Source organism: Lacerta agilis, chromosome 7 (genome assembly GCF_009819535.1).
Source record: "Lacerta agilis isolate rLacAgi1 chromosome 7, rLacAgi1.pri, whole genome shotgun sequence".
NCBI classification, from domain to species: Eukaryota; Metazoa; Chordata; class Lepidosauria; order Squamata; family Lacertidae; genus Lacerta; species Lacerta agilis.
In genome coordinates, this window is record NC_046318.1 from 49282863 (window position 1) to 49308985 (window position 26123).

General features: G+C 39.5%; 1 protein-coding gene across 1 annotated transcript in view; it reads left to right on the forward strand.

Annotated features, from left to right (window-relative positions):
• Positions 1-26123, forward strand: part of LOC117050421 (lipoxygenase homology domain-containing protein 1-like) — a 168667-nt gene that overhangs the window by 36043 nt on the left and 106501 nt on the right. Inside the window, exons 17-24 of the mRNA XM_033156091.1 lie at positions 2178-2264; positions 4740-4872; positions 5758-5909; positions 6874-7028; positions 8703-8761; positions 9693-9737; positions 12224-12387; positions 19791-20007. Coding sequence (XP_033011982.1) covers positions 2178-2264; positions 4740-4872; positions 5758-5909; positions 6874-7028; positions 8703-8761; positions 9693-9737; positions 12224-12387; positions 19791-20007 — 1012 coding nt within the window. The remainder of the gene's footprint in view (positions 1-2177; positions 2265-4739; positions 4873-5757; positions 5910-6873; positions 7029-8702; positions 8762-9692; positions 9738-12223; positions 12388-19790; positions 20008-26123) is intronic.

The following is a 26123-nucleotide window of genomic DNA, read 5'->3' on the forward strand; positions in this document are numbered from 1 at the left end:
TCATTTAGGCAGTTAATTGCTGTTTTCTTTGGGACTGGGATAATGGTGGCCACTTTCAAACATGATGGAACACAAGCGGTTTGAGAGAGATGTTAAAAATCCTTGTCAAGACCCCTGCTAGTTGATCAGCACAATTTTTGACCACTATCCCCAGCACTCCATATGGGCCAGCTGCTTTACTGGGATTTTAATTTAATTTAATTTTTATTTATTTTATTTAAATTAATTAAATAAATGTACTGCTTATCTACAGAAACAACAAATGGGAATTTGAATGACTAATCCCAGGTGAAACAAAACTTATCATCTTCATCTAATCTTTGTAAATTATCTGTGCGTAATTACCAGCAATTAATATTGTTCAGATTCATCACAACCAGTTAATCTGAGTGTATCAGTAGACAATTGTATCAGTCAGTTAAGAAAAAATGATATCATTATTATTTGAGTTTTTTGTGAATAATCAATGTGCTTTGGGTCATTAATAATTCAGTCATTGGTTTTCTTCATTTGATTGATTTTATTTGTCTACAGCATTTGTATGCTCCCCCATAAGATGAATTGCAATTTATACTTAAGAAAACAAATGCAAAAGAAAACATAAAAGCAACACCAGTGCAACAGAAACAACACACATACACCTCAATTAAAACCACAGATTTAAAACCACAGATTTATTAGAACTCACCCCAGAACTGACCCTACTGAACATCTTCCAAGATCACAACGGCCTCTCATGTTATCCAGAGCTTATAACCCACCTACTCTCAGCAGCCAGAAACCTCAGAGCCATACACTGGAGAAACCTATCAGGAGTAAACATGGACCAATGGTATCAAATTGTATGAGAAACGGCCTTACTAGAAAAGCTAACCAATAAATTTTGTCTCAGTTTGTTGAGGTTCCATAGTCAATTAATATATTGTCATAAATAGTCAGTTATCCCTAATTATTAGTAAATTGGTTGTTTTAAATTCATTTGTAATCCGCTACCTTGGTTCGATAAGAATCCATACTATCTTTTAGTTAAAAATGAATGCATCTCACCAAGTTATATCACTGTGGTCTAAATCACCACTTTTCTGCTTCTTCTGCGTTTTGATATTCAGAATTCAAACACCCAATCTTTCCTCTGATCTCTCTGTCTTGTTCAGCTCACAAGGCCAAGACAGGTAATATATCAAAGAGACACAAACAGTTGCCAACCTGACTCCTTCAAACAGCTTCTTCTGTGAGAAGCCAAAAGTGCACGTGGCAGCATCACACTTTTGCACATGCTAGGTGTCATGCCCTGTCAGAATGCCCACAAGGAGCTGAAAATCAGGCTAGTGAAGAACTTGGGCTGCAAGTACACACCTCTCTCACCTCTCTCCTCGGAGTTACGATGCATTACACTGAGTACCTGTTGAAACGACAAAACCAGCAGGCATCCTCAATCCTCAATCCTCAAAATCCACACTTCTCACCCCACAGAAAATTAGGCAAAAATAATTGTTGCATTTTGTTCTGATGAGAGTTGTTTACTGCTTTGGGGAGGAGGGCTTGAAAGACGTCTTAGGTTTCTCTCTCTCTTTTGCAACACACCTCTTAATGTCAAATTTGCACCAAAGTTTGATGTTTATCAGTCAGTCTCTACGACTTTGTCACATTCTTAGGGGTGGAGAACCCCATATTGAGACACTGAACACTGGAATCCCATACTTTAACAGAAACTGTGATAGACTAACCATTCTGATTAACCACCCTAATCACCCTATTCACAACCATATACAGTGGTACCTCAGGTTACAGATGCTTCAGGTTACATACTCCGCTAACCCAGAAATAATGCTTCAGGTTAAGAACTTTGCTTCAGGATAAGAACAGAAATTGTGCTCTGGCGGCGCAGCGGCAGTGGGAGGCCCCATTAGCTAAAGTGGTGCTTCAGGTTAAGAACAGTTTCAGGTTAAGAACAGACCTCCAGAACGAATTAAGTTCTTAATCTGAGGTACCACTGTATAGGATGTGGTGGAAAAATAATGAAAAGTAGGCTGTTGTGTGCACATATGTATATCCATATCAAGTGGCACTTTGTATGCGTAATGGTGACTCCATGCTGCAGGCCATGTACAGAATTGCTGTTTTTTCTGTCGTGTTAACCATAGTTAATATATTGTATCTGTCTTGTCACAATTCAGGTTGAAATAAAACATATTGGAAACATCTACAAAATCAGAATAGGGCATGATGGAACAAGCAAACAGCCAGAATGGATGTTGGAAAAGGTAAGATTTCTGTTCTATTTTCTGGGTGCTTCTATAGTTGGTTAATGATTCATTTTGGTGACACTCCCCCCCCCCCCCATGTTAGACTAGCCATTCTAAAAACAGCAGTGCTTATATAACATTTCTATCTAGGAAGAAGAAGAAAAGCACAGCTTTTCAGTTTGCAGTATTAAGGAGCATGTATTTTAAAATGACATTGTGTTAGTTGTTAGGTACAATGCAAAGGGAGCTTTGATATACTCTGAATCTCAGTTTCAACCCACTAACTAAAAGCCCAATCAATTTTTCTCCTTACATGCAATTACATGACAAAAAGTGCTTTAAAAAAGAAAGAAAACAGTTTCCAGTTGTGACTGTGATATTAAGGCTTAGGACTCATTCCATTAATAAAATATACTATATGAACATTTGTCAGTTATTTTTAAAAGCACAAGTTACTTATTGAATTCACTGTTGATTGTTGAGGGATGCAGGTGATTTATTGGTACTAGTTTTGTTTTTTATAAAATAAGCACAACCTCAGAGCTCTACATAATGTCTTCTTAATTGAGGCACCCAAGAAACTGATATGTTTTCATTCATAACATACATTTCTACCGCCTGAGTGTATGTGATCTATAAATGCTGATTCATATGATTGATTTAAAACTTGCAAGGCATTAATGGCCCCACTCCACTAAGCACTGCTGTAATATAATCAGTATTTATTTCAGTGGTGCTCGTTCCATGCTTATATACTGTAGTTGCCGAGAATTTGAGTTGAGAAGTTCTTGGTTCAAATCTCATTTTAGCCATAAAATCACTAACTCTGCAATCCTACTCCAATGTACTCAGAAGTCCCACTGAGTTCAATAGCCTTTGCTCCCTGGTAAGTGTGCATAGGATTGCTGCCTAAGTGGTATTAAGCAAAGTGACTATCTCTGACAGCCTCCTTTGTGCAATATAGAAATTAATAATATTGGCTTCCCTTGCAAAATTGTTGCAAAGATTACAACATGATAATGTATTTGATTGTGAAGTGCTTTGAACACTCAAAGTGAGCCCTCTAAATACTCAAGAACGACAGCTGTAATGATCATTGTTTGTGTTTTCTCTTCATCAGTTCTTAACCATGCCCCTTCTCTGCTCAGTTTACTTCCATGCAAAATCTTTGCACAGTGGCTCTGTATGGCATCTGGCTCTGGTGTCCATGACTTGAGTAAAGGCCTTTACCCATGAATTGTTCTTATCTATCACTCTCTGGATCAGGAAGCATGGGTGCAAACTGGATGTGCATCTAAAAGTACACTGTAATGCAGAATGTGCTTCTCTGCATCACATGAGTGTCTGAACGTGCACCCTGTTGAAATGGATGTGATGCAGATGGATGAGTTATGCATTTCAATATGCATCAAACTTGCAGGCCTTCTGGTTCTAATCCAGTACATGATTTGTGTGCAAAAGTCTGTTTCAGTGCACAAACCTCCCTCTTTAGTTTAGGGCAATTGTGCTGGAGCGACATCCTGTTTTGACTCACAAGCACAGCATAGTGCTGAAGGTCATAAAATTGCCCCAGTCCCACAACCCTGTCTATATGGTTTAAAAAAAATAAAACAAAACACTTATTTTCTCATGTTTTGCTCACAGCACCTGGTATTATATTGGAATATTTATTCATGCTACAATGTAGTACACCACTTTCGGAACTCAATCCATATCTGTGTCTTGCCTGGGTAGCTGGTTCCTGTAATGGCATGCCCATGTTTTATTCTGACATTTTAGCTTACAAGCTGAAATCTTAAAACTTGAATCATGTAGTAACAATAGCTTCCAACATCAGCTCAAGGACCTTAACTTCAGAACTTTAGAAACAGTAAGCCCAGATGTACTGGAAACAGTTCAGTTCAGCTCCAATTATTTCAGGGATTATTTCCCCCATCCACCCGCCACACCTTGTCTTGTTTGCTTCACTTTTCTTTAACATCTGAGTCCAAGGCTCATAACAGTAGCTTTTGCTTTTCAAAGGGTGACTTTCAATCAAGGCAACAAATAACAAATTGGGAAAATGTGTTTTCTGGCATTGCAGCTAACATTTGCCCTTGTGGAGAAGCTGTGTCAGTAAACATGCAAAATTCTAGCCATTAAATGAAGCCATCAAAATTGCACCTGAAAATTTTATGTCAAAATGAAAATATTCAATTTTTAAATACAACTTTTTTAAAAAAGAAAGAAAGAAAGAAATTGATACCCCCTTCTGTGGTTAACTATATGAACGTGGGTGTTCGTGTGCTGTTTTTTTCCCCTTTCCATTATTAATCCTCAGGTTATTTCCAGAAAAATCCTGTGGTATGCTACTAGTTATAATGGGTAGTCACTGACAATTTCTGAAGTGGAATTTATTTACTTATATTAGTTACATCCCAGTGCAGCAGAGAAGTACAGTGATAAAAACTACAAGTATAAAGGTTTTTGCTGTTTCCTCCCCTCCTTTCATAGGTAATCCTACAACATCTAAAGAGTGGGGAAATTCTGAATTTTCCAGCAAACAAATGGTTGTCAAGAAGCAGAGGGAATGGAGATACTCTGTGTGAACTTCCAGTAGTGGAAAAAGGAAGAAGCCTTTATCCATGTAATAGCATATTCTTTCTTCAAAAAACCATAATAATGAATACACAGATATTACAACTATTACCAATTGAGATGGCTTACACAAAGATCATTGGGCATAATCCAGTCAATGCCAACCACTCATTCAAATCAGCAGGGCTTCACAATACAGTGGTACCTCGGGTTAAGAACTTAATTCGTTCCGGAGGTCCGTTCTTAACCTGAAACTGTTCTTAAGCTGAGGTACCACTTTAGCTAATGGGGCCTCCCACTTCTGTGGTGGCGCCGCCACGCAATTTCTGTTCTCATCCTGAAGCAAAGTTCTTAACCTGAGGTACTATTTCTGCGTTAGTGGAGTCTGTAACCTGAAGTGTCTGTAACCTGAAGCATCTGTAACCTGAAGTGTCTGTAGCCCGAGGTACCACTATAATATCCATGTATACTTATTTATTTATTTGATTTCATTTATGAATCGCTTTATGAAGCACCAACAAAAACAAACTAAAAGCAATCACACACACACACACACACACACACACACACACACACACACCATGTATTTATGGAAGGTGCTGCCAACCTTTTCGAACTGTTGTGGGCACAACAATGTGTATGTACCACAGTTATGCATGCACCATGTATGTGCGTGTATGTACCACATGTGTATGTGTGGACATGCACAAAAGAAGATTTCTTTCAAGCCTGGCCCCAGTGGTGTGAGGAGCAGGAGGAATAGAACTTGGTAGGTCCCAGGGAGGGCCTCTTATGTGCCCCATGAGTGCTAGGTTGACGATGCATGCTTTGTAGTTAAGCATGAGCCTGAAGGTTAAGTGTAACATGACATTGCACTCAGTTTGTATGATTTCAAATTATTTGCATCTTTTAAAATGTTGGTTGTCTTCTCTAGCTGTGAATTACCAGGTTTATGTGTACACGGGGCACTTGGAAGATGCTGAAACAGATTCTTCTGTTTATTTATGCATATATGGAGAAAGAGGAGATTCTGGTTTGAGACTTCTTCACAAATCTGACAAGGCGGTGAAATTTCAGAGAGGAATGGTAAGCCTGCTGAAGAGAATCAGTATACTCCCATTTCAGACCAACTGAAAGTGGTTTTAATACACAGCATCCTTAACACTAGTTCTGAAGGAAATTGAATCAAATTTTGCATCACTTTCTTTACTAACACTTGGTAAACTATAGTATCTTGCATATCTTTTTTTGAGAAAGAATATCAGTATCAGGAAAAGCAGGATCCTATAAATAGTTGATAAAAGAAATTGATGAAAAATAGAACAGATAAAAATAAGGCAGTGAGAAAGACTTTTGGGATGGTTGTGAAAAGTGAAGAAAAGGTAGATGAGAGAATATGATACTTCAGGTTAACTGATTTGTTCATATGGCTTGCACTTTCAGTATCTTAGAAATTCACCTGTGGAACTGCAAGCCAAACAGTGCAGACAGAATCGGAAAAGCTCTATTAGTAACACTTCTAGAAACTCTATTTTAAGTTGAGGACCTCAGTAAAACTTCCATTAAATAATATTTCTGAATGGGAATAGAATAATAATTTCATATGCTTTGATCAGATAGATCATCTCAATGTGTACCATTGAAAATGGGGGTATTCCTCAATCCAGCACTGTTATTTGAGGCTGAGGCTGAGGCTGAGGCTTCAGCTAGAAGTGCCTATTACCAGATATGGCTGTTCCTGGAGAGGGACAGCTAACCCACAGTAATTCTCTCTCCTCTTCCCCACTCATAATAATAACTTCCTCTGTAATGTTTTGGACTGTTGTTGAGATATTTTATAGTTCTTTGTTTAGAAGGGATATATTATTACTAACAAGAAGATATTATTTCCTTTTAAAGCCAATGGAAATTCTTGCATGAGTTTTGGGAAGTGGTTAATCAAGCTTTCTCAATAATGTTTGCAGCATAATGTTTCAGCACTGAGCTGGTTGTGACCTTTGATTATTATTGACTGCATAAATGTTTATGGAACCTGTTTCTTGTCTTTTAGGTCGATTGGTTTGAAATACAAGCTGTGTCACTTGGAATACTACAGAAGGTGCTGTTGTGCTGCAAGGCCTATAGCATGTCACAGTATTGGTACTGTGAGAAAGTAGTCATCAGAGAACCTGAGAAAAACTCAGAATATATTTTCAACTGTGAAAGGTTGTATTTCATTAAAAGTCTTCATCTAAAAGTAACTTTCCCAACACCTTATTTCCTAAGTGGATGCTAATGCCTCTTTAAAAGTTTTAAATTGATTACCTTTTTTGAAAAAAACAACAATTTTGAAATACAAACAGAGGCAGTGATGGAGCCTTTGGACCATCTCATAAGTACTATAAAAGAAGCAACTTTGCATTTCTGTATGGAGTTTGAAAGGATTTTAGATTAAAGATCCACATGGAAATGGGATGGCCTTTGTCCCATTCCCACCCAGAACTAGGACAGAGGGGACTTCAGTAGGACCTTCCCTCCCTATTACAGAAATACAATACCCTTTTCAACACAAGCTCCCACACCTGCTCTAACAAATACTACCCCATTGTTTCCTTTTCACCCAGCTACCTTATTCAGCAAAAACTCCCCCAACATAGACCATGTCTTCCCTACCACTCTTAACCTGTTGACTGCCAAGATATTTCTTGCTGCCAAAATGCATGACTTTGAATAACTTTAAAGAATTTCAGCTACCTTTTCTTTTGTCTGGTTTTATATTTAGAAGCCTAACGGGGTTTTTTATCTTTTAGTTTTGCATGAGCAATATGTGCATATATAGTAATCAGTCCTTCACAATATCTAGCACTGAAGTAATCAGCCGCTTCATATATTTGATTAGCTAGGGCCCTTTCCTGCTTGAAGCTCAAAATCTCTATCAGGGTGCTGAGTTCTTTCATTTGCCTTCCTAATGGTTCTCTTCCAAGTCAAATGTACTTGTTGGTGTTTAGAGGATGCGAGATGCATTTTGCTGCCTTAAAACAGAGCTCCCAAATGGTGCTGCTCACTCCCCAGCTAGGCCCAAAACTTTTTTTTTGTCTTCATCTACTCACTTCCCACCATACATGGTGCCACCTGCCCCTGGCTCATGGCAGGACCAGCTCTGAAGTCCAGACCCCAACAACAAGACTCTTTTCACTTCATGGGCCCTCCCTTGCAATGGATCCCTTGGCTGTTGTACTAGTGAGCAGACAGATGTGGTTTGTGTGAACCATCTCTGATACAAAGCATCCTTGGAAAGGGAAAAATGCTTAGATATTTCCAGAGATGTACGCGCCATCTGGAGTTTCATTGGAAATTGAGTTTCTGATACTGCAGTTACCTTCTTTATGCTTCTTGTGACCTACATGGCTCTGCTCCTGCTTAGGATGGGCTTATAATTCAAGTTTAGCAAAGCCATTGTACATGTGATAGGGCAAATTAGCAGTACTTAGTGAGATAATAGGTAGAGCGTTCTATAATTCAAAGGGCTGTACCAGAATGAGATTTGTTTGCTGAAACCATATATTTATTTACCATATTAAAAGGTAACATAATGATAGTCATTTCAAAAAACTTAATATTTCTGAAATGGTCTGTTGTGTTTTTCATTGCTGCTGCAAGGGTGTGTTGCCCAAGCTTCCCATAAATTAAGGGCTGCTGTATGATAATTGCATGTGTTTCACATGCAAATATTTCATTATCAATGTTAAAAGCTTTGTAGGACTTATGGAACAATTCCTATCCTGTGCAACATGTTCACTTGAAGAAATTATCCCAGTTAGACTAATGCTATGTATGGAAGTAACAAAACTTACTTCATTTTCTTTATTTCATTTTGTTTTTTCTCTCTTCTACTCTCAGGTGGCTGCCATTTACCTCCCAGGGCACAGTTCATTCAGAAATAGAACTCTCCGCTCAAGGTAAATGATACAATTAAAATATGGAGGTGGAGGTGGAGATCCTAAACACAGGGGGAGTAAGTGCCACTGAACACAGTGGGACTTACACCTGAGTAACATTGCATAGGACTGCTCTGTAAATCAATTTGCTGTTTGCGCAAAGGAAAATGAAAGCCAAGTGGCCCACTTGATTTTAGAGACTAGGTTGGGGGGGGGGTTATAAAACAATTGGGACAAAGGGAAAATTTCCAGGTTGGGGTGGGAGGGTTAAGCGCCCCCTTCCTGCTTGCAATATTTCTTTGCCTTTGCCCTCTGCTCCTGTATTAGCATAAAGATGGAAACTATGTAACACCCGGAAAGAAACCCTTGTTTCCCTTAAAACTTACAGTATGTGTCTTATCTGCAACTGCACAATAAGTTAGTTAAATGCAATGCAATGCAATGCAATGCAATGCAATGCAATGCCCCTTTCACCTCTGGCCTTGCAGCTGGCAATGATTTGAGCATACATACCAACAGCTGTCATGACTTTCCTGCCTTCTCTTCATCCCTGCAAATCACTGCATATGACCTTGCATAGCTATTCTATGGTAATAGCAGCAAGGGGCCATCGCTACAGGAGTACCGGTGTGACCAGCCAATGATCAGTTTCCACTACAGGTATAATGCCGCAGGTATTTCTGCACCTATACCACCAGATCTTCTATACTGCAGTGAGTTATGGGCAAAGCATAAAGCTATAATTACCATTTATTTAGTGTACCATGTCAAAGGACCATTTTTGGTTACTGTTTTCAAATGCTTCTACAATCCCCATATTGGTTTGTGAAAGAATACATTTTCCTCTGTAAAAGCAGAAGAGTTAATATATGAACACCTCCTCCCTCCTTCCACTTTTCATTGTAACCTGACAACTCTATTATTAACTGCACTGATGTTTTATTTTTGGCAGAAATGCAAATAAATCATCAGCTGAAAATGCAAGAGGAAGAAAACGGTAAATTCACCTTCTGCTTTCTATCATTTAATCAAGACTAAGGCTGAGCTGAAACGAGTAGGGGGTGGGCTTTCTGTGATTATTTCCAAAGTCTCACCTTTGAGGGCAGGGGGATTGCAGACTGGGGTGAAAGTGTTCATAGTTCCTTCAGATTCCCACCCTCATTTTGAATTAGCTTTTTGATGTCATCATAAATTCAAATCTCATCACGAAGTTGATTCAGAAAGTGTACAAGGCTTTCTACTTTCACCCTGACCTTGTGACGTTGTGTTCACGACATGATCCTGGATTGGCTGGGATCTCATTAACAGGCACTTGAAGAAAAAATAATAATGGTGCCAGGCAGCAGATTGGACAGAAAAGCAGCCCCACCTAGGAGGTGAACAAGTAGTGACTAAACTTAATCACATTTAAACGCATCAGCAGGTGGGTGGAATTTGTATCCTAGAGCAGACAGAATGTGTGATTTGGTCCATCTCGGATCACGTAAGCACAGTTGAAGTAGTATCCTGCATTGGCCCCTAAACTGATGAACATTTAATGTATTGTCAAGAGAAAGTTTTGAAAATGTGTATTCCTAATATGCAATTATATTCCACTACCTTTAATTCAAATGCAGTCTGTCTGATGAATTGATAATTATAATATTTGAACCTATTATGCAAAAATATGTGCAAAATGACAGCTTACTTATGTAAACATCTACATAGATGCATAAATAGTATATTCAAACAACTAGCTTTGTCTTCAGTACTTGCATGTATTTCTAAGAAGAGATATTATTTCAGTGGAGTACCTTTTATGGATCATATCTGTTTTAAATTAGGCAGCTGGCATCACTCAAGTACACACTCACAGACCTACTCATAGTCAAGTGTTACAAGTGTTTGTAACCCTAAGTCCAAAAGCACAAACTTCTGCAGTATCCCTACTTTCAGGCATGTGCTGCCATCTATTCACATTCCCAGATCTTCAAGAGCACCAATTTACAGATGGCATACATGTGACATTTGTAGAATGCAGCCACTGAGTGGCAAGTGATCCCAGTCCTTGCTGTAATATGTAGATTCATTTATTTGTGTCAAAAGAAATCTAGGGTGCATGCTTAGCTTTTGTCCACTTCTCCAGTGGCAGAGGGAGATGAGGGATGAGACCGGCAAGCTACTGAGAGGACAGGAGAAAAAAATACACGGGTAAGAATGCACACAGGAGGTGCTTACCTGCAGGATGTTAGCGTCTTCAATCTACAGTATAGGGTTGAGTTGAGGATAAGGTGTTCTCCTCTGCTGAAAATACCAGCTTTAGGACATAGGAAAACTCAAGGTGCTTGGCTGGCTAAGGCCAAAGGTTGGTACTGTGTCTGCTGAGGTCCCTCTGGATGACATAGTGGAGTGAGCTTTCTAACGAGAGGAAGGAACATCTAACAAGTTATTTAAAATATTCATGTGATGCTTTTCCAAGTCTCAATGTGGCTTGAGAGAGAGCAAACATTTAAAAACATAATAAGTAGAATACAGCATTGACTGAGAAGACTAAAGCATCCACCAGTGAAGCACTGCCCCATTTTCCACCTACGTGGGCATGGAGATCATCAAACCCTCAGCCAATCAATCCCTCTCTTGCGATAAAGAAGACATTCAAGGGGAAGCAAAAGTGGGCGAAAAGAGAGACTGTGATTCCAGACTCCACCTTTGTTCACCAATTAACAAGCAAAAGGTTTTTCCCTCCCTATTAATATAGCTGAAGTACACACTGTGACATTTATTACTAACAAGTCTGTGGGTTGGTATTTTATTAATTGTGTTTGCTCTCTGCAGACTGAATTGTAATTGCTAAATGGAGGCTGCTGCAAATAAAGGCGGAAAATCTCCAAAGTGATTGAAGTGAACATAATTTCTGCTTTTTGATGTAGGAATGCAGTACTAGACAGTAGTGATCTTACCTAGTCCTAGTTAATTATGTTTGTATTATCCTGCTAAATTCTAAAGGGATACATTTAAGCATGCAGGGGGTTACTTAGAAATGTTATTGTCCATCCAACTGCAATTACAAGCAGCTAATCATATGCAATGCATTGTTGTTAAAGATGCATGATGCAGTCCCTCTAGAACAGGTGTAGCCAATGTCTAACTGTTGTTGGTCACCAGCTCTCATCAGCCCCATCCAGTATGGGCAGTGGCCAGGGATGTAATCCATTCCAACCATATCTGAAGAGCACCTCATTGCTCTAGAATCTAATACAATCTTGCCTTTAAATATTTATTGTTATCCAGCGCAACCTTTGTCTTCAGCATTTTCTTATTCACCCATCTCTCCTTTGAGCACCACCTTCCCTATTTAATGGAACAATTACTCCTGTTCTGTAAACTTAGTGATGCATTGTTTGCAATAAAGCCAGTATTACACACATCTCCAGGCACTTGGTAGTCCCCGAAATAAAACTGCTCAGTCAGTGGCACTCATTTTCATTTTGTTTTTACCTGCAGGAGAAGATTGGAAAATCACCGTAGTCACTGGATGTTTTGAAACAGCTGGCACAACAGCAACTGTGTCCCTGTATGTTTATGGAGAAAATAAGGCTTCTGGTCCTCTTATTCTGGGGTCTGGGAAACACCAGCTGTTTAATCCCCACAGTACAGACACATTCAAGGTACAATTGCACTGCATATAAATAATGGAGAGTTTACTTACACAAGCTATGCAGAACAGGTTTATTCCAAGGTGAATAAGTAATAGATACTTAAAATGATTTCATTGTAATGATTTCAGTTCCACATTTCATTTTCTGAATTGTTCATTGATATGGCGTGCAGCATCCCTGGGAGAATAGAGTAATTGTATATTTATGGCAGTAATCAACTTAACAGTACATTACTAAGATTAGTGTTCAAGCAGATGATTCAAGTCCAGGAAGATTGTAAGCCAATATTGGATATCTACTTCCCCATTCCTTTCTACTGCAGTACAATGTTATTACACTAACTTCGGGATTTTAAGAGTACAGCCTGCCAGGACTGAGCCTGACCTGGTGACTGAACCATCCACTTCGGTCCTCACGCTTACAGGCACCCTTATCAGGCATCCTTATCCAGGAATCACCCACAATTTTGAACATGACAATCAGAAAGCAGATCCTAGTTTCGAAGCAGCCAATAGGTCGCTGAGGCAGCATCAACTACCCATATCTTCAGTTGTTTGACACATATAAAAAATTCTGGCTGCTTCAATCTCCATTAGCAATTGTGAACTAGGATGCTGTGGTTATTCTACATTAATCAAGCATGCCATCATTTCTCTCATTTAGCTTTATGAGCCAAAAGCCACATATAACCCTCTTTCACCCCTTTCCATTTTTTCTTTTAAAAAAAATGTGCAAAAGGTCTATAGTTTATTTTTATAGTAGAAATTTGATTTTCTGGTTTTAGAATTAGAGTGAGGGAAATGGAAGGGAATTCTACTCCCTTCTGTGTGTTGTTGATATGTTAAAATACTTGTTTTAGATGTAAGAAATGTTGACAGTGATGGATAGGTAAGTACACTTATTGCTTGCAACAGTGAAATGAAATGTAAGAAGACAGAAGGGATGCCTCTCGTCACTGTACTGTGCTGACAGTAATGTTCTGAAGGTTAGTAAGTATTGACAGAATGTCTTGCATAAGCAGTGGCTGCATAGGTTTAAGCTGTCTGCCCCTTCAGAACACATCACATAGCTTGGCACATATCAGCGCAGTTGGCAGTCTGTGCTTAAGATAGTTTTGGAACTGAAATAGCAGGTGATAAGGAATGAAGTGTTTTACAAAGCTCTGTTGTTGGATGTTCAAATGATGCCTACTGTAAATTAATTCTGGGACCTTGCATAGATTTTCAAAATAGCCAGTGTACTCCAGACCCCATCAACTCCAGTCAGCATGGCCAAAGGTCAGGGATAATGTATGCTGTAGTCCAGCAACACCTGGAGGTTGCCATGTTAGCTATCCTTGGGTAAGGATTCAGAAGAGACTGGGAAATATACGGTAAATGCTTAGGTGTTTAGAGGTCTCCTTAGCTGTTTTTTTTTTAAAAAAAAAACCCCCAACAACAACAATAATAATAACATGCAAGTTCTTCTGTACTGATAGAGTGAAATATTGTTTATATTGGCAGAAGAAGTAGCCTTAAGTGTAAATAATATTTCCCAATATCTAGGAGAGCAAGGAGATCTTTCACACCTCTTTCAAATGTGAGCTCCTCGTGAATGTAATCTGAAACCAAAGTGATATGCAGACTTGGAGTCCATAAATATGATGAAGTTGGATCAATGAAATATTATAGGGGGGAGGGGAATCACAATATTCCAAATTAAAACAGGAAATCAGCTACATGTTCAACATATTGTGTATACTTTGGATGGCTTCTTTCTTTGTTTGGCAATCATTCGTAGCTGAGTAAGATTGTCTTCTATGAACGTGGTCTTGACAGTATGTCCATAGGTGACTATGGAGGCCATTTCTGGATCCACATGTCCTTGCACAGTGGGGATATAGGTTTCCAGGTGGGAGTTGATGATGGTGAGGGTTTGCCAAACATGCCTTCCTCTAAGCTCGTTTCTCCCTTTTGTTCTGAGTTCGAGTTTCTTTAAAGTCCATGACACCTTTGTGTCAACTTTCAAGGAGTTGGAGATAGATGGATGTGCATGTAGAGAGAGAGCACTGGAATACTCACCACTCTCCAGCACTACCAGATGGCGATATTTCTCACCTCTGTCGCATACAAAAGAGGCATATGCTGGGAAAGCAGTGTAAGGGAAGGCTCCATAGATCTTGATGGTTCCATAGCCAGACAGAGTGGTGCTGCATATGGAAGTTTCACTGAGAATTAGGAGCTAGAACTACTCCTACCTACTCTGCACAACTGTTGCTTCTCCTTGGATGATAAAACAAAAGAACCAGTGAGAAGGAGAAATTTCCTCTGCAAAGGCAGCAGACTGAATTAATCTCCTTACTCCTTACTCTCCTTATCAGTGGTAGAGTAATATCAGTAAAGAACAACAGGAAAGCAGAATGACATGATAAGGTTGTTAAAAGATGGTCTCATAGGACGTGCATATGGGAGTTGTGTGGTATGACCTTCTAATGCTTCTTAAAGCTTAAAAGCAGCATGTGTGGGGAATTTCCTTCAGTGCAGTGATATTAGGGTAGAGAATGCCCAATTCCCAAAGTGAAATCCTCCCACCCCATCCTGAAACTGCTGATACATTTAACCCTGGGACTCAACACAATGGACACAAAGTGAAAGCTGGATTCTGTCTATGCTTGATACTTGCAGAAGAAAAACATACTGTATTCACAGTAAATCAAAGCTACCCTACCTTCTTGACTATGAACTCCAAAATGCTTCAGATCAAGTACCTGGAGCTGCACTGGTCCACTTAACTATTGTCTTGGTAATACCTTTGAGGTTGGAATTCTTCTCAATTAAATCATGGGGAAGAAAAGAGCAATCTTTCTTGCTAATATGGTATGAACGAGCAAGTGGGGTTTGGACAGGAGATTGGGAGACATGGACCTCTTATTGGGTTAGAGACCTCAAGGTGTGAGCTCACATGTTTCAGCCCCCTTTCTCAAATACAGTCATACCTAGTGTTACGCATGCTTCAGGATGTGTATGACACGGGTTACAAATGCACCGAACCCGGAAATAACAGAATGCGCTACTTCCGGGTTCAGTGGTTCGCGCATGCGCAGATGGGTTAAATGACGTCATGCACATGCGCAGAAGTGCCTAATCGCATCGCGCACATGCGCAAACACAGCACTTCAGGTTAAGCACGTCATGGGTTACAAACGGGGCTCTGGAACGGATCCCATTCGTAACCAGAGGTACCACTGTAAATTGTTCTTCTCCAGTGGTCAAATCTCTAATTGCTCATTGGAGAAGGTGGGCTGGTTACAGTATCATTAGTTTTAAGGCAACTCCTCTCTGCTTTTCTTTGCTCCAAGGCTTTTGACAGGCTTTTGGAGATTTGCCAAATGCTGACAAAATTGATATATTCAGACTTTCTCCTTTATATAATATTTAGATAGTTCTTAAGACAGAGGTCTTACAGTTTGTATCTTAAAAAGGAATGCCAGTAGTGTTTTTTATGTTTCCCTAGTTTTGCCCCTTTTTCAATTTTTAGGGTGCTTCCAGATGGGAGCTTCATTCTCAAACTGATCATTGAGTTATTCCAAACAGGTCGTTGGCAGCAGGCTTTTTTTTTTTTTAAAAAAAAAAAACAAAACCCAAAGGGATGAAATGGGAGAAAATATGGGTTGTCATATTGATGCTAGTGATGTCATAGTGGATGCTGCAAAAAAATTGTATGTGTGGACACTTCTGTCCCCACAACAAACAACTTTCTGGAAGCACCTTAGTATCACATCGAACTGAAAACTACCTTTGCAGCCAAAACAATCTCCTAGAGCAATGTTTATCAACATTTCAAATAACTGTAGACTCATGTAATGTAAAAATAGTATTTGGATGAAAGATTTGTAAATGCTGCTTAGAATTTGCATTATGCCTCTGAATACCAGTTGTTAGTTATTGCAGGTGAGCAGAGTGCTGTTACAGTCATGTCCAGACTGTCTGGTTGGTCACTCTGAGATAAGGATGCTGGACTAGATAGTCCATTGGCCTGATCCAGCAGGCTTGTCTTATGTTCTTATGTCTCATACCATAGCAAAACAGCCACAAACAATTGTGTAAATGAAAACAAGAATTTGGATAGCTGTGTTGGTCGTTAACAAAAGGGGGGGGGAAGCAAAATATAATATTCCCAACACATAAAAAATGTTTAGTGGTGCAGAACTATTGGGAGAGCCTACACCACACCACAGATGACTCTCTTCTGAGAGCTTCCTCATTGGCAAACAACTGCATTTCATGAAGTCCAAACTGCTGAGATATTGATGTACTAACTGACCTATAAGTGAGATAGCTTCTTCCAACCTTAAACTGCAGCAATACATGGACTAAGCACTACATTTTGTACATCCTTTCAGAACTCATCACATGCCACTGAAATGTCTGGCTGAATTTCCAAGAGAAAATACACATTGATTTGTTGGCAAGGAAATACGCTGCAATTATTTATAAATTGGGGGGGGGGAATATTAAGTCTGTTTTTAATGTGAGAACAAATTGAACTTTCTCCCACAAATGTTTCTTCTTCTTCAAGATACAGTTTAATCATTAATGGAAACCACGTTCTATTCCTTCCAATCTGGTGATACATTTGATTAGACTTGCTTACTGAACAAGGTTTCATTTGTGACCAGGGACTTTTGCTGTGTGGACACTGAAGAAAGCTAAAGTTAGAAGGAGGGAGGAGGAAAAGCATTGATGGAGTGCACACTTCCTTATGATCAGATAGAAAATATGCCTCTCCCACTCACTAGTTTGCACGACTGTGGAATCTATCTCCTTTCTCCAGTGAGGCTTGCTCAAACAATAGCCTGACCAGTGTAGTTCATGCATTGGTAACCTCAAGGCTGGATTGCTACAATGAGCTCTATGTGGGACTGCCCTTGGGCCTGGTTTGGAAGTGGCCATGGTGCTTATGGCTTGACAACATGTGGTACCATTGTTAACATCTGAACTGGCTGCCCATCTACTACCAAACCAGGTTAAAGGTCCCCTCATTAATCCCTGAACAACTTAGGTCCAGGGTGCCTTAAAGGTAAAGGGACCCCAACCATTAGGTCCAGTTGTGTCCGACTCTGGGGTTGTGGTGCTCATCTCACATTACTGGCCGAGAGAGCTGGCATACAGCTTCCAGGTCATGTGGCCAGCATGACTAAGCCGCTTCTGGCAAACCAGAGCAGCGCACGGAAACGCCATTTACCTTCCTGCCGGAGCAGTACCTATTTACTTGCACTTTGATGTGCTTTCGAACTGCTAGGTGGGCAGGTGCTGGGACCAAGCAACAGGAGCTCACCTCGTCGTGGGGATTTGAACTGCCGACCTTCTGATCAGCAAGCCCTAGGCTCTGTGGTTTAACCCACAGGGGACTGCTTAAAGCATTACATCTGCCTTACATCGCTGGGGTCATCTGCAAGAGTTTTGTTGGTTGTCCCCCAAGTTGGCAAAGCACATTTGACATCAACATGAAACAGCTCCCTAGTCCCCTCTCAGAGTTACAGTTCCCAGAGTTCCCTGGGAAGAGGGATGGATTGTTAAACCACTCCAGGGATCATAGCTTAGGAGGGATAAATGGTTGTCCTAACAACTGTCAGCACCCTTAGCAAACTACAGCTCCCAGAGTTCTTGGGAGGAAGCCATGATTGTTTAAAAGGGCATCAAAGTGCTTTAAATACACAGTGCGAATGTGGCCTCTGTCGACTAAGGATCATATTTGTGTTAACTACTCTGAGCAAATATATGCATACCCTCTTATTTCAGAAATACAGTTTATCTGGTGTAAGGGCTAGCAGATTTCATATGATAACAAGCAACTGTCAGCAGTAATTCCATGTAGTAATTTCAGTTGTATGCGCAGTGTTTCCCTTGGTAACAAAATGAAAGCTAAGGAGTGTTTGCCTTTTGCTAAAGTTCATGCTGAGCATGACTACTGTGTTTGTACTTCAACAGGAGGAATGCTTTGGAGAGGTAGGCAGTCAAGTACATACATTTAGGACTACTGTCCAAATGCTGCCTATGGCCATATTATGGCAAAACACAGGTCAGAATCCCCAGCTATCCCCAGTTTTAACATCAAATGCTATAACTGAAAGAGTAGGGAAAGGGGGTGCTGACTTGATGAAGTGTGCTTTAGTGTTCTGAATAGAAGAACTGAGCCTGCACTAACTCTCTTATAAGGCTGCAGTGCACCATTCAAAACCAAAGGCATTTATGTCAGTTTGTCTGTTTTACAGACTATTCCTTGCCTGCAGGCACATCTTGTGTAATCTGCCATGGTATATTCTGTAGAGAGTTAATGTTTCAATGATTGCCTTGAGGCACTAGGTAGGAGTAGATTAGTTCTCCGTTATTTTTTGGGCAGCACCTCCATTGCCCTCTTTTACCCTGGATTATCAAAGTATGGTTCTACTGTCACCCCAGACCATGGCTTCAGCCTTCATAATTTTACTGGGGTTAAGAATTCTCCCATCTAACTGTGTAGCAAGAATATCATATTTATTTTTCCTGCGGTGTGTTCATTGTGTTCTCATTTTCTATCATTTGTTGTCATGGACATGTTTAAGTGTGCATATGAAGGTTACAATTACTTAGCACACTCCTTTCACAGCCCAGGCCAAAGTGGAGTTTGTATCTATTTTCTGTATTCTGCATGACATAATGCTTGTGGTTTTTTTTTAGTTAAAATGCAATTCACTAGTAACTCCCATGAATAAAATGCCCCCACCTTCTTTTTTTGGGTAAAGAATTTTAAGGGTGCTGTGAAAATTAGTGCTGTTTTTCATGTTGAAAATTGTCCACTTTGTGGGCCAAATTAGATATCTTTTTTCTTTTCTTTTTCTAAAGTTGCTGATAGTTTTGAGAAAGTGAGTGCAGAATACTTGTACCTACCCACTTGTCAAACTCCTCCAGCAAAGCTGTGGGCCCAAATAATACAGGTTCTTACAATATGCATAAAATACTCACGCTGGGCATTTGTAACCCGAAGTGTTTGTAACCCGAGGTGTTTGTAACCTAAGGTACCACTGTTTATGCATTGTGTATGCATGATAACACTGTGACACCAGATGGCACTGTGGAGTTCCATTTTTGCCAACGTGATTTCTCATATGAAGTTTACAACACGTTTTCTGAAATGCTTCTTTGATGTGTCTAGATCCAGCCTAGGAGAGCCTCCTAAGCAGATCTTAAAGTGCAAGCAGGAAGGTATTGGTGCAGGCAGTCAAATAAATAGTTTTTTATTTTATATAACACTTATGGATGACTTACTGCACTTAGGGGAGAAGATGATTGGTACACCTCTTTGGTAATACATACTAATTAGGGGATTTTTGTGATGGGCAAATGAATTATAATGGGCCAATGAATAGCTTTCACTATTTTATTATTTTGCAGATTAATCTAAAAGGTTTTGGAGAGCTGTATAAAATCCGGATTGGCCATGACAACAGTGGACCAGATCCTAGTTGGTACATTGATGAGGTTAGAATGAACTCGCCATTGGATCAAGAAATTTGTTTACCTGTCAACTGCTGGCTATCTGAAAGCCAAGGTGATGGAGAAACATGGAGAGAAATAGCAATAGGGAAGTCTAACAAAGCACTTCTACCATGTGAGTATATAATTAAATATATTAAGCTACATGTGTAAAGGACTGAGCTCCACTGAGCGTCTTTTATGATTCATCATTGCAAAGAAGTGAAACCAAAATAAACAGCAGAAACTGTTAGATCATAAGTTGTTACCCTTTCCCCTTCTCTTTCAGGCACTGTTCCTGGAGCTATCACCAAAGTGTCCTTAAGCTCAATTATTTGTTTTAGCAGCTTCTTGCTGTTTAGAGAGAGAGAAACAGAAGTTTATTCAAAGAGTTATGAGCTTCAATTTCAGCTGTGGGATCTGGATGGGTTAGCTTTTCATTATTATTAAATATAGTTTAATTGACAAGAAAAGAACCTGTGTGGTGTAATGGTTAGACTGTAAGGCTAGGAGTGGGGAGATCTGTGCTTGAATTCCTACTCAGTCATGAATCTCAATAGATGACCTTGGCCCATTCACTATCAATGTCACAGAGTTGTTATGAGGATGAGTGTGTGTGTGTGTGTGTGTGTGTGTGTGTGTAACTATTTATACCACCTTGCGCTCCTTGGAAGTAAGACCAGATATAAATGTAATAAATATAGAAGAAAAGAGTAGTGCCTCCTGGTGGGAATACATGATCAGTTAGGCAAATGTTATTCAAGCTGAAGTAAAATATCTGAGGGTATTCAGAGATTCAAAATAAAGTAAGTTTATGTTGGGCTTCCTGATGTACTGAATTATTCATAGAATCCAGGAATCGTAGGCCTAGAAAGGAAATGAATGCCACCAAGGTCAAGCTTCTGCATACCAACTTAACATAATGGACTAGGTCATTCATAGTATATACCACAATAAGAATGAATGAGAAGATGAAGCAGAGGAACTATTTGTAAGGCAGGATAAGTACAGCAGAATCCACCTAAGATCACTCAAAGGAAGATGAATGAGAACTTTGTGAGGCCAAAGTGGGAAAGCATTTCATGTGAACATCAGCTGAACATGGGATCAGTCCGTTCTAAAAGGCAGACAAGTGCTGCCCCCAAGGAGTAGGTGATAGCCCCCTGCTACTCAAAAGGGAGTTGAGTTCAAGTCCTCACATCTAGAGTAGTGGAGACAGGCACCATGAGAAATCCAGTGTTAGCTATGCTGAAGTTTATTATTTTTATGCAGTGGTACCTCTGGTTACAAACTTAATTCGTTCTGGAGATCCGTTCTTAACCTGAAACCGTTCTTAACCTGAGGTACCACTTTAGCTAATTGGGCCTCCCGCTGCTGCTGCGCTGCGGCGGCGGCGGCAATTTCTGTTCTCATCCTGAGGTAAAGTTCTTAACTCGAGGTACTACTTCCGGGTTAGCGGAGTCTGTAACCCAAGGTGTTTGTAACCCGAGGTACCACTGTAATTGTATTTCTACCATACCATTTTTAGCTTTTTTGTAAGCTGTTTTGTGAGGGTTTTTGCCTTGAAATGTAGGGTGTGCTGTAAACACTGGAATGAATGAATGAATAAATAAAAGCAAAATAGGTACTTCACAAGAATTTACACAGAGATATAGTAGTAGGTACATTCTGTAGCCATTTTCTTGATTCAGCTGGAACAAGAGCTTGTGCAAGCTCTTGCACCTCCAGATGAACATCTTTGGTATCCTTCATGAGCAGAAGACAGTTCTATATGCAGAAGGGCAGCTTTGGATCCAGTCAACATAATAAAGTTTTAGAGTAAATGAGTTTTCAGTGTGGCCAGTATTTTTCATTGGATGTATTCCCCCCCCCCCCAAAGTAGAACATTTGTCCAGCTTTATTAATAATGGTATTATAATGGTATATTTATATTTTCCTTCTCTGGCACATTATACTTGTTGAAATATACTTGACAATTAAATGCAAATGGAAACATTATATTGCTGCTAGACAAGTCCTAAATTCAGAAGTTTATGACTTTAAATTACCTATTGATTTTTGGTTCATTTCAATTGAATATCAATAGATAGACCAACTAAGAACTTTTGCTTTCCCCCCTCTGTCACTGAGAAGGAAACTTTTGCCATCTGCATTCCTATTTTAAAGGGATAATTGCTTAGAACCACCAAATGTGTTATATTACAGAAAATAAATGATGTATTACATGATACATAATTACAATCCAATATAAATTTCAGATCAATCTGGATATTTTTTCCCAGCAATCCATTCACTTAATTATAAAAAAACTTTTTTTTTTTTTTACAAAATATGAAGTAGGAGAAGAAATTATATTTTATAAATTCAACTGAGGTGTTAGCAGGCTTCAAGTTGCTACTGTACTTCATTATTTACTGTCGTAAGATCTTGCTTCTTTTTATATTCTGCCACAATGGAACCATAAAGCTTGAAGATGGTTTTAATTTTTCTGTCCTTGCTGTGTAATTTCCCTGTCTGGTTATCTCTAGATAATGGTAGTTATTTTAAAAAACAAAATGTTTGACACACCTTCATATTTCTCTGCATCTTGCATTGATAGGTTATCTCTTTTTTGATTATCTTCTTTCATTATACCAGTCAGTGCAAAATGCTGACACTAAAATACTATTTCTCCAGAATCTCTGACCCAGAATGGTATGTTTTCCCCAACTATGTTAGTTTTGTATTCTTCATAGTTCAAGGCTTATATTATTTTGCCTATAATTCCATGCCATTGAATTTTTCCTCTCCCTGTCATGCTTTGTGTCTGTCTGGACCTTTATGTCTCATTTTCATATTTAGGTTCGTTTTTGGTTTTGTCTTTTACTTCTTTCCAGAAATCCTTTCCTCCTCCTCCTATTATTATTATTATTATTATTATTATTATTATTATTATTATTATTTTATTTGTACCCCGCCCATCTGGCTAAGTCCCCCAAAGCCACTCTAGGCGGCTTCCAACAAATATTAAAATACATTAAAATGCCACAGATTAAAAACTTCCCTAAACAGGGCTGCCTTCAGGTATTTTCTGAATGTCAAGTAGTTGCTTATCTCTTTGACCTCTGATGGGAGGGCGTTCCACAGGGCGGGCGCCACTACCGAGAAGGCCCTCTGCCTGGTTCCCTGTAGCTTTGCTTCTCGCAGTGAGGGAACCGCCAGAAGGCCCTCGGCGTTGGATCTCAGTGTCCGGGCTGAACGATGGGGGTGGAGACGCTCCTTCAGGTATACAGGACTGAGGCCGTTTAGGGCTTTAAAGGTCAGCACCAACACTTTGAATTGTGCTTGGAAATGTAATGGGAGCCAATGTAGATCTCTCAGGACCGGTGTTATGTGGTCCCAGCGGCCACTCCCAGTCACCAGTCTAGCTGCCGCATTCTGGATTCTAGTAGTTTTATATGGTTGTTTTCTTCACTCTGTTTGACAACTGATTTGTAATCCTTAAATCATAACCCACAGACAGGTAGACTTGAATAACTGCAGCATTAACCTTGAACTTGGTTTGAACATTGTAATGTAGTTCTTACTAGGAGAGTTTGAACAATCATATATCAGCATTATAATCTGATGTAAGAATCCTTTTGACTCCACATGCAACCCCTTTGCTTCTCCCTCTCTGATGGGCACAAACAAATTCAGATATCTTCCACTAATTATAGGTTCTTGTTTTGTTATTATTTGGATCAAGCCAGGATATTAAACCACTATTTAATATGCTGGCTTCTTCCAAACCTCATCAACCATGGTTTCCTGTATTGGACAATATGGGAATCTATGGTTAGCAGAAGAATTCCTGGTTTGTTTGCTCCTACTATAAAAAGTGGGGACTAAGACTATGTGCTGCTTTTAAAGGGCAAAAATGACTGCTTTAAATTTATTTATTTAGCTAATTTATATATTGTTTCACATTTTGGAAAGAAAAATATCTAAGCAGTACACGACTATTCTAAACAAAAGATTACATTTTTTTAAAAAAAGAAAACAATAATAAATACAATGCATTGTTTTAAATGATGAAAATTTAGCAGTCAGTAAGAAACAGGGTAACCTTCCCAGGGGTGCCAACTTGAATAAAATATTGTGGAGGCAGGTAAGCCCCACCCTACATAATCACATGATGCAGCACACGCACACCATTTGAGTGACAATGCCTATCAACTTTGGGAGGCCCAGCTCCCTCAGGAGGAGGAGGGGTTTGAGACGTTTTTAGTGTGTTATGCTGCGTTCCATCCACTGGAGGGCGCTGTGTTTTTGGCACAAAATCCAGTTTTTACCTGGGTTAGGTGTATTATTTTTGCAATCTAATTACGTAAGATCCTTCCCATATGCCCATGGAATGTTGTGTCCACATTTGAATGGAATCGGTCAAGTGGTTGCGGAGAAAGGTGGTACAGCACAAACACCCACCTTTTATGATTTTATATGTATAGAATTGAAATATATAGCTGGTGGGGTTTCATGCACCTGTTTTGAGAGGAAATTCTGCAGTGTTCTTATTCAAGACATGATTATCCAAATGTGGTCATTGTGACAAATATTTAACAAACTGCAAGAGTAACATTAATAACTAGAGACCTGCAATTCAAGATCTGGCAGTGAATTTAGATCTTTATTTAAAAGTTAGCACTCCTGTCTTCTAATCTCACTGACTAAGAGATGCCTAACCTTCGCACTTTCCTAGTCAACCGCTTATTAATAGTTTGATTCTTCCTGAAGGTTCCATGATACCGCAGAACCCAATTTCTGTCCATTTTTAGACCATTGGTTGAGGGGACACAATTAAGGTTACTCTGATTTTTTCTAGACTGAGCTCAACAGATTTTAAAAGGCCTGTTCTTGTGTTCTCAACCGTGACATTTTCCCTAGAGCACCTCATCTTCTGCTACCATTGAAACTACATAAGGCATTGGTTTGACTCACCAGCAATTATGATGTTTGCTTTTATAAGCCTGCAAAGCATTAGAAGGAAAATATTGCTCAAATGCTCAGAGTAAACCTGCTATGGCTATATGTCCAATAAAAGTATACAAGGTTTGACCCAGCAGATGGATTTAAGTTCAAAGACTGTCAGTCTGCATAGCAGAGACTTTCAAGATAATGTTTTCATGAGTTTGCTTTTAGAGTGCCCTGAATTTTTCAGATACACTTCAAAATATTGCAAAATGGCAAGGGGGAGGGAAATGAAGTGGGAAAAGAAAAACAGTTGCCTAGTTCTGTTTGCATTTTCAAATAGTCAAGAAATAGCTGGTTGGAAAGGCGAAGTGGGGAATCATTGGCAACCTATTAAAAAGAAACCTTTGTTCTTGGATTTCCCCTTGCTTCACTTAACAGATTCCTGTTCTTCCTTTGCTCTTTTGCCGAGTGATGTGGTGATTTTGTTTCTGTGTGATATAAGAACTTGATTAACACTCACCTTTAAGAAATGGATCTCATATTTGAATCTCATATTTTCTTTTAAAAAAATAAAAATTACCCCTTTTCACTCCAGGAAGCACCCTCATGATATTTACATTAATTGACTTATTTTTTGCCCTTCATTTCTTTTGCATGATCTTGTATGCTTCCAGATGAGTGTCTAAATATAGTGTCATTTCTGCAAGCTAAAATAGCATCTCCAGATTTGTGTTTTATCCTATGAATGGTATGGTATTTGCCTATATTATTTCCCATTTGGCTGAGGATATGGCAATACTGTTTCCCTGCAGTTTAATGCTAATGTAAAGGTAAAGGGATCCCTGACCATTAGGTCCAGTCGCGGATGACTCTGGGGTTGTGGCACTCATCTTGCTTTACTGGCCGAGGGAGCCGGCGTACAGCTTCCGGGTCATGTGGCCAGCATGACTAAGCTGCTTCTGGCGAACCAGAGCAGCGCACGGAAACACTGTTTACTTTCCCGCCAGAGTGGTACCTATTTATCTACTTGCACTTTGATGTGCTTTTGAACTGCTAGGTTGGCAGGAGCAGGAACTGAGCAATGGGAGCTCACCCTGTTGCGGGGATTCGAACCACCGACCTTCTGATCGGCAAGCCCTAGGCTCTGTGGTTTAACCCTCAGTGCCACCCGCATCCCAGTGCTCATGTAATGTCACTGAATTCAAGGTACAATGACCTCAAGCTGAAGTGCCAGGAATCAGGCCCTGAATGATGATTGCAATATATTACATATTGCTATTGGTTACTGCTGCAGTACAAGGAAAAAAATAGGCATTTTAA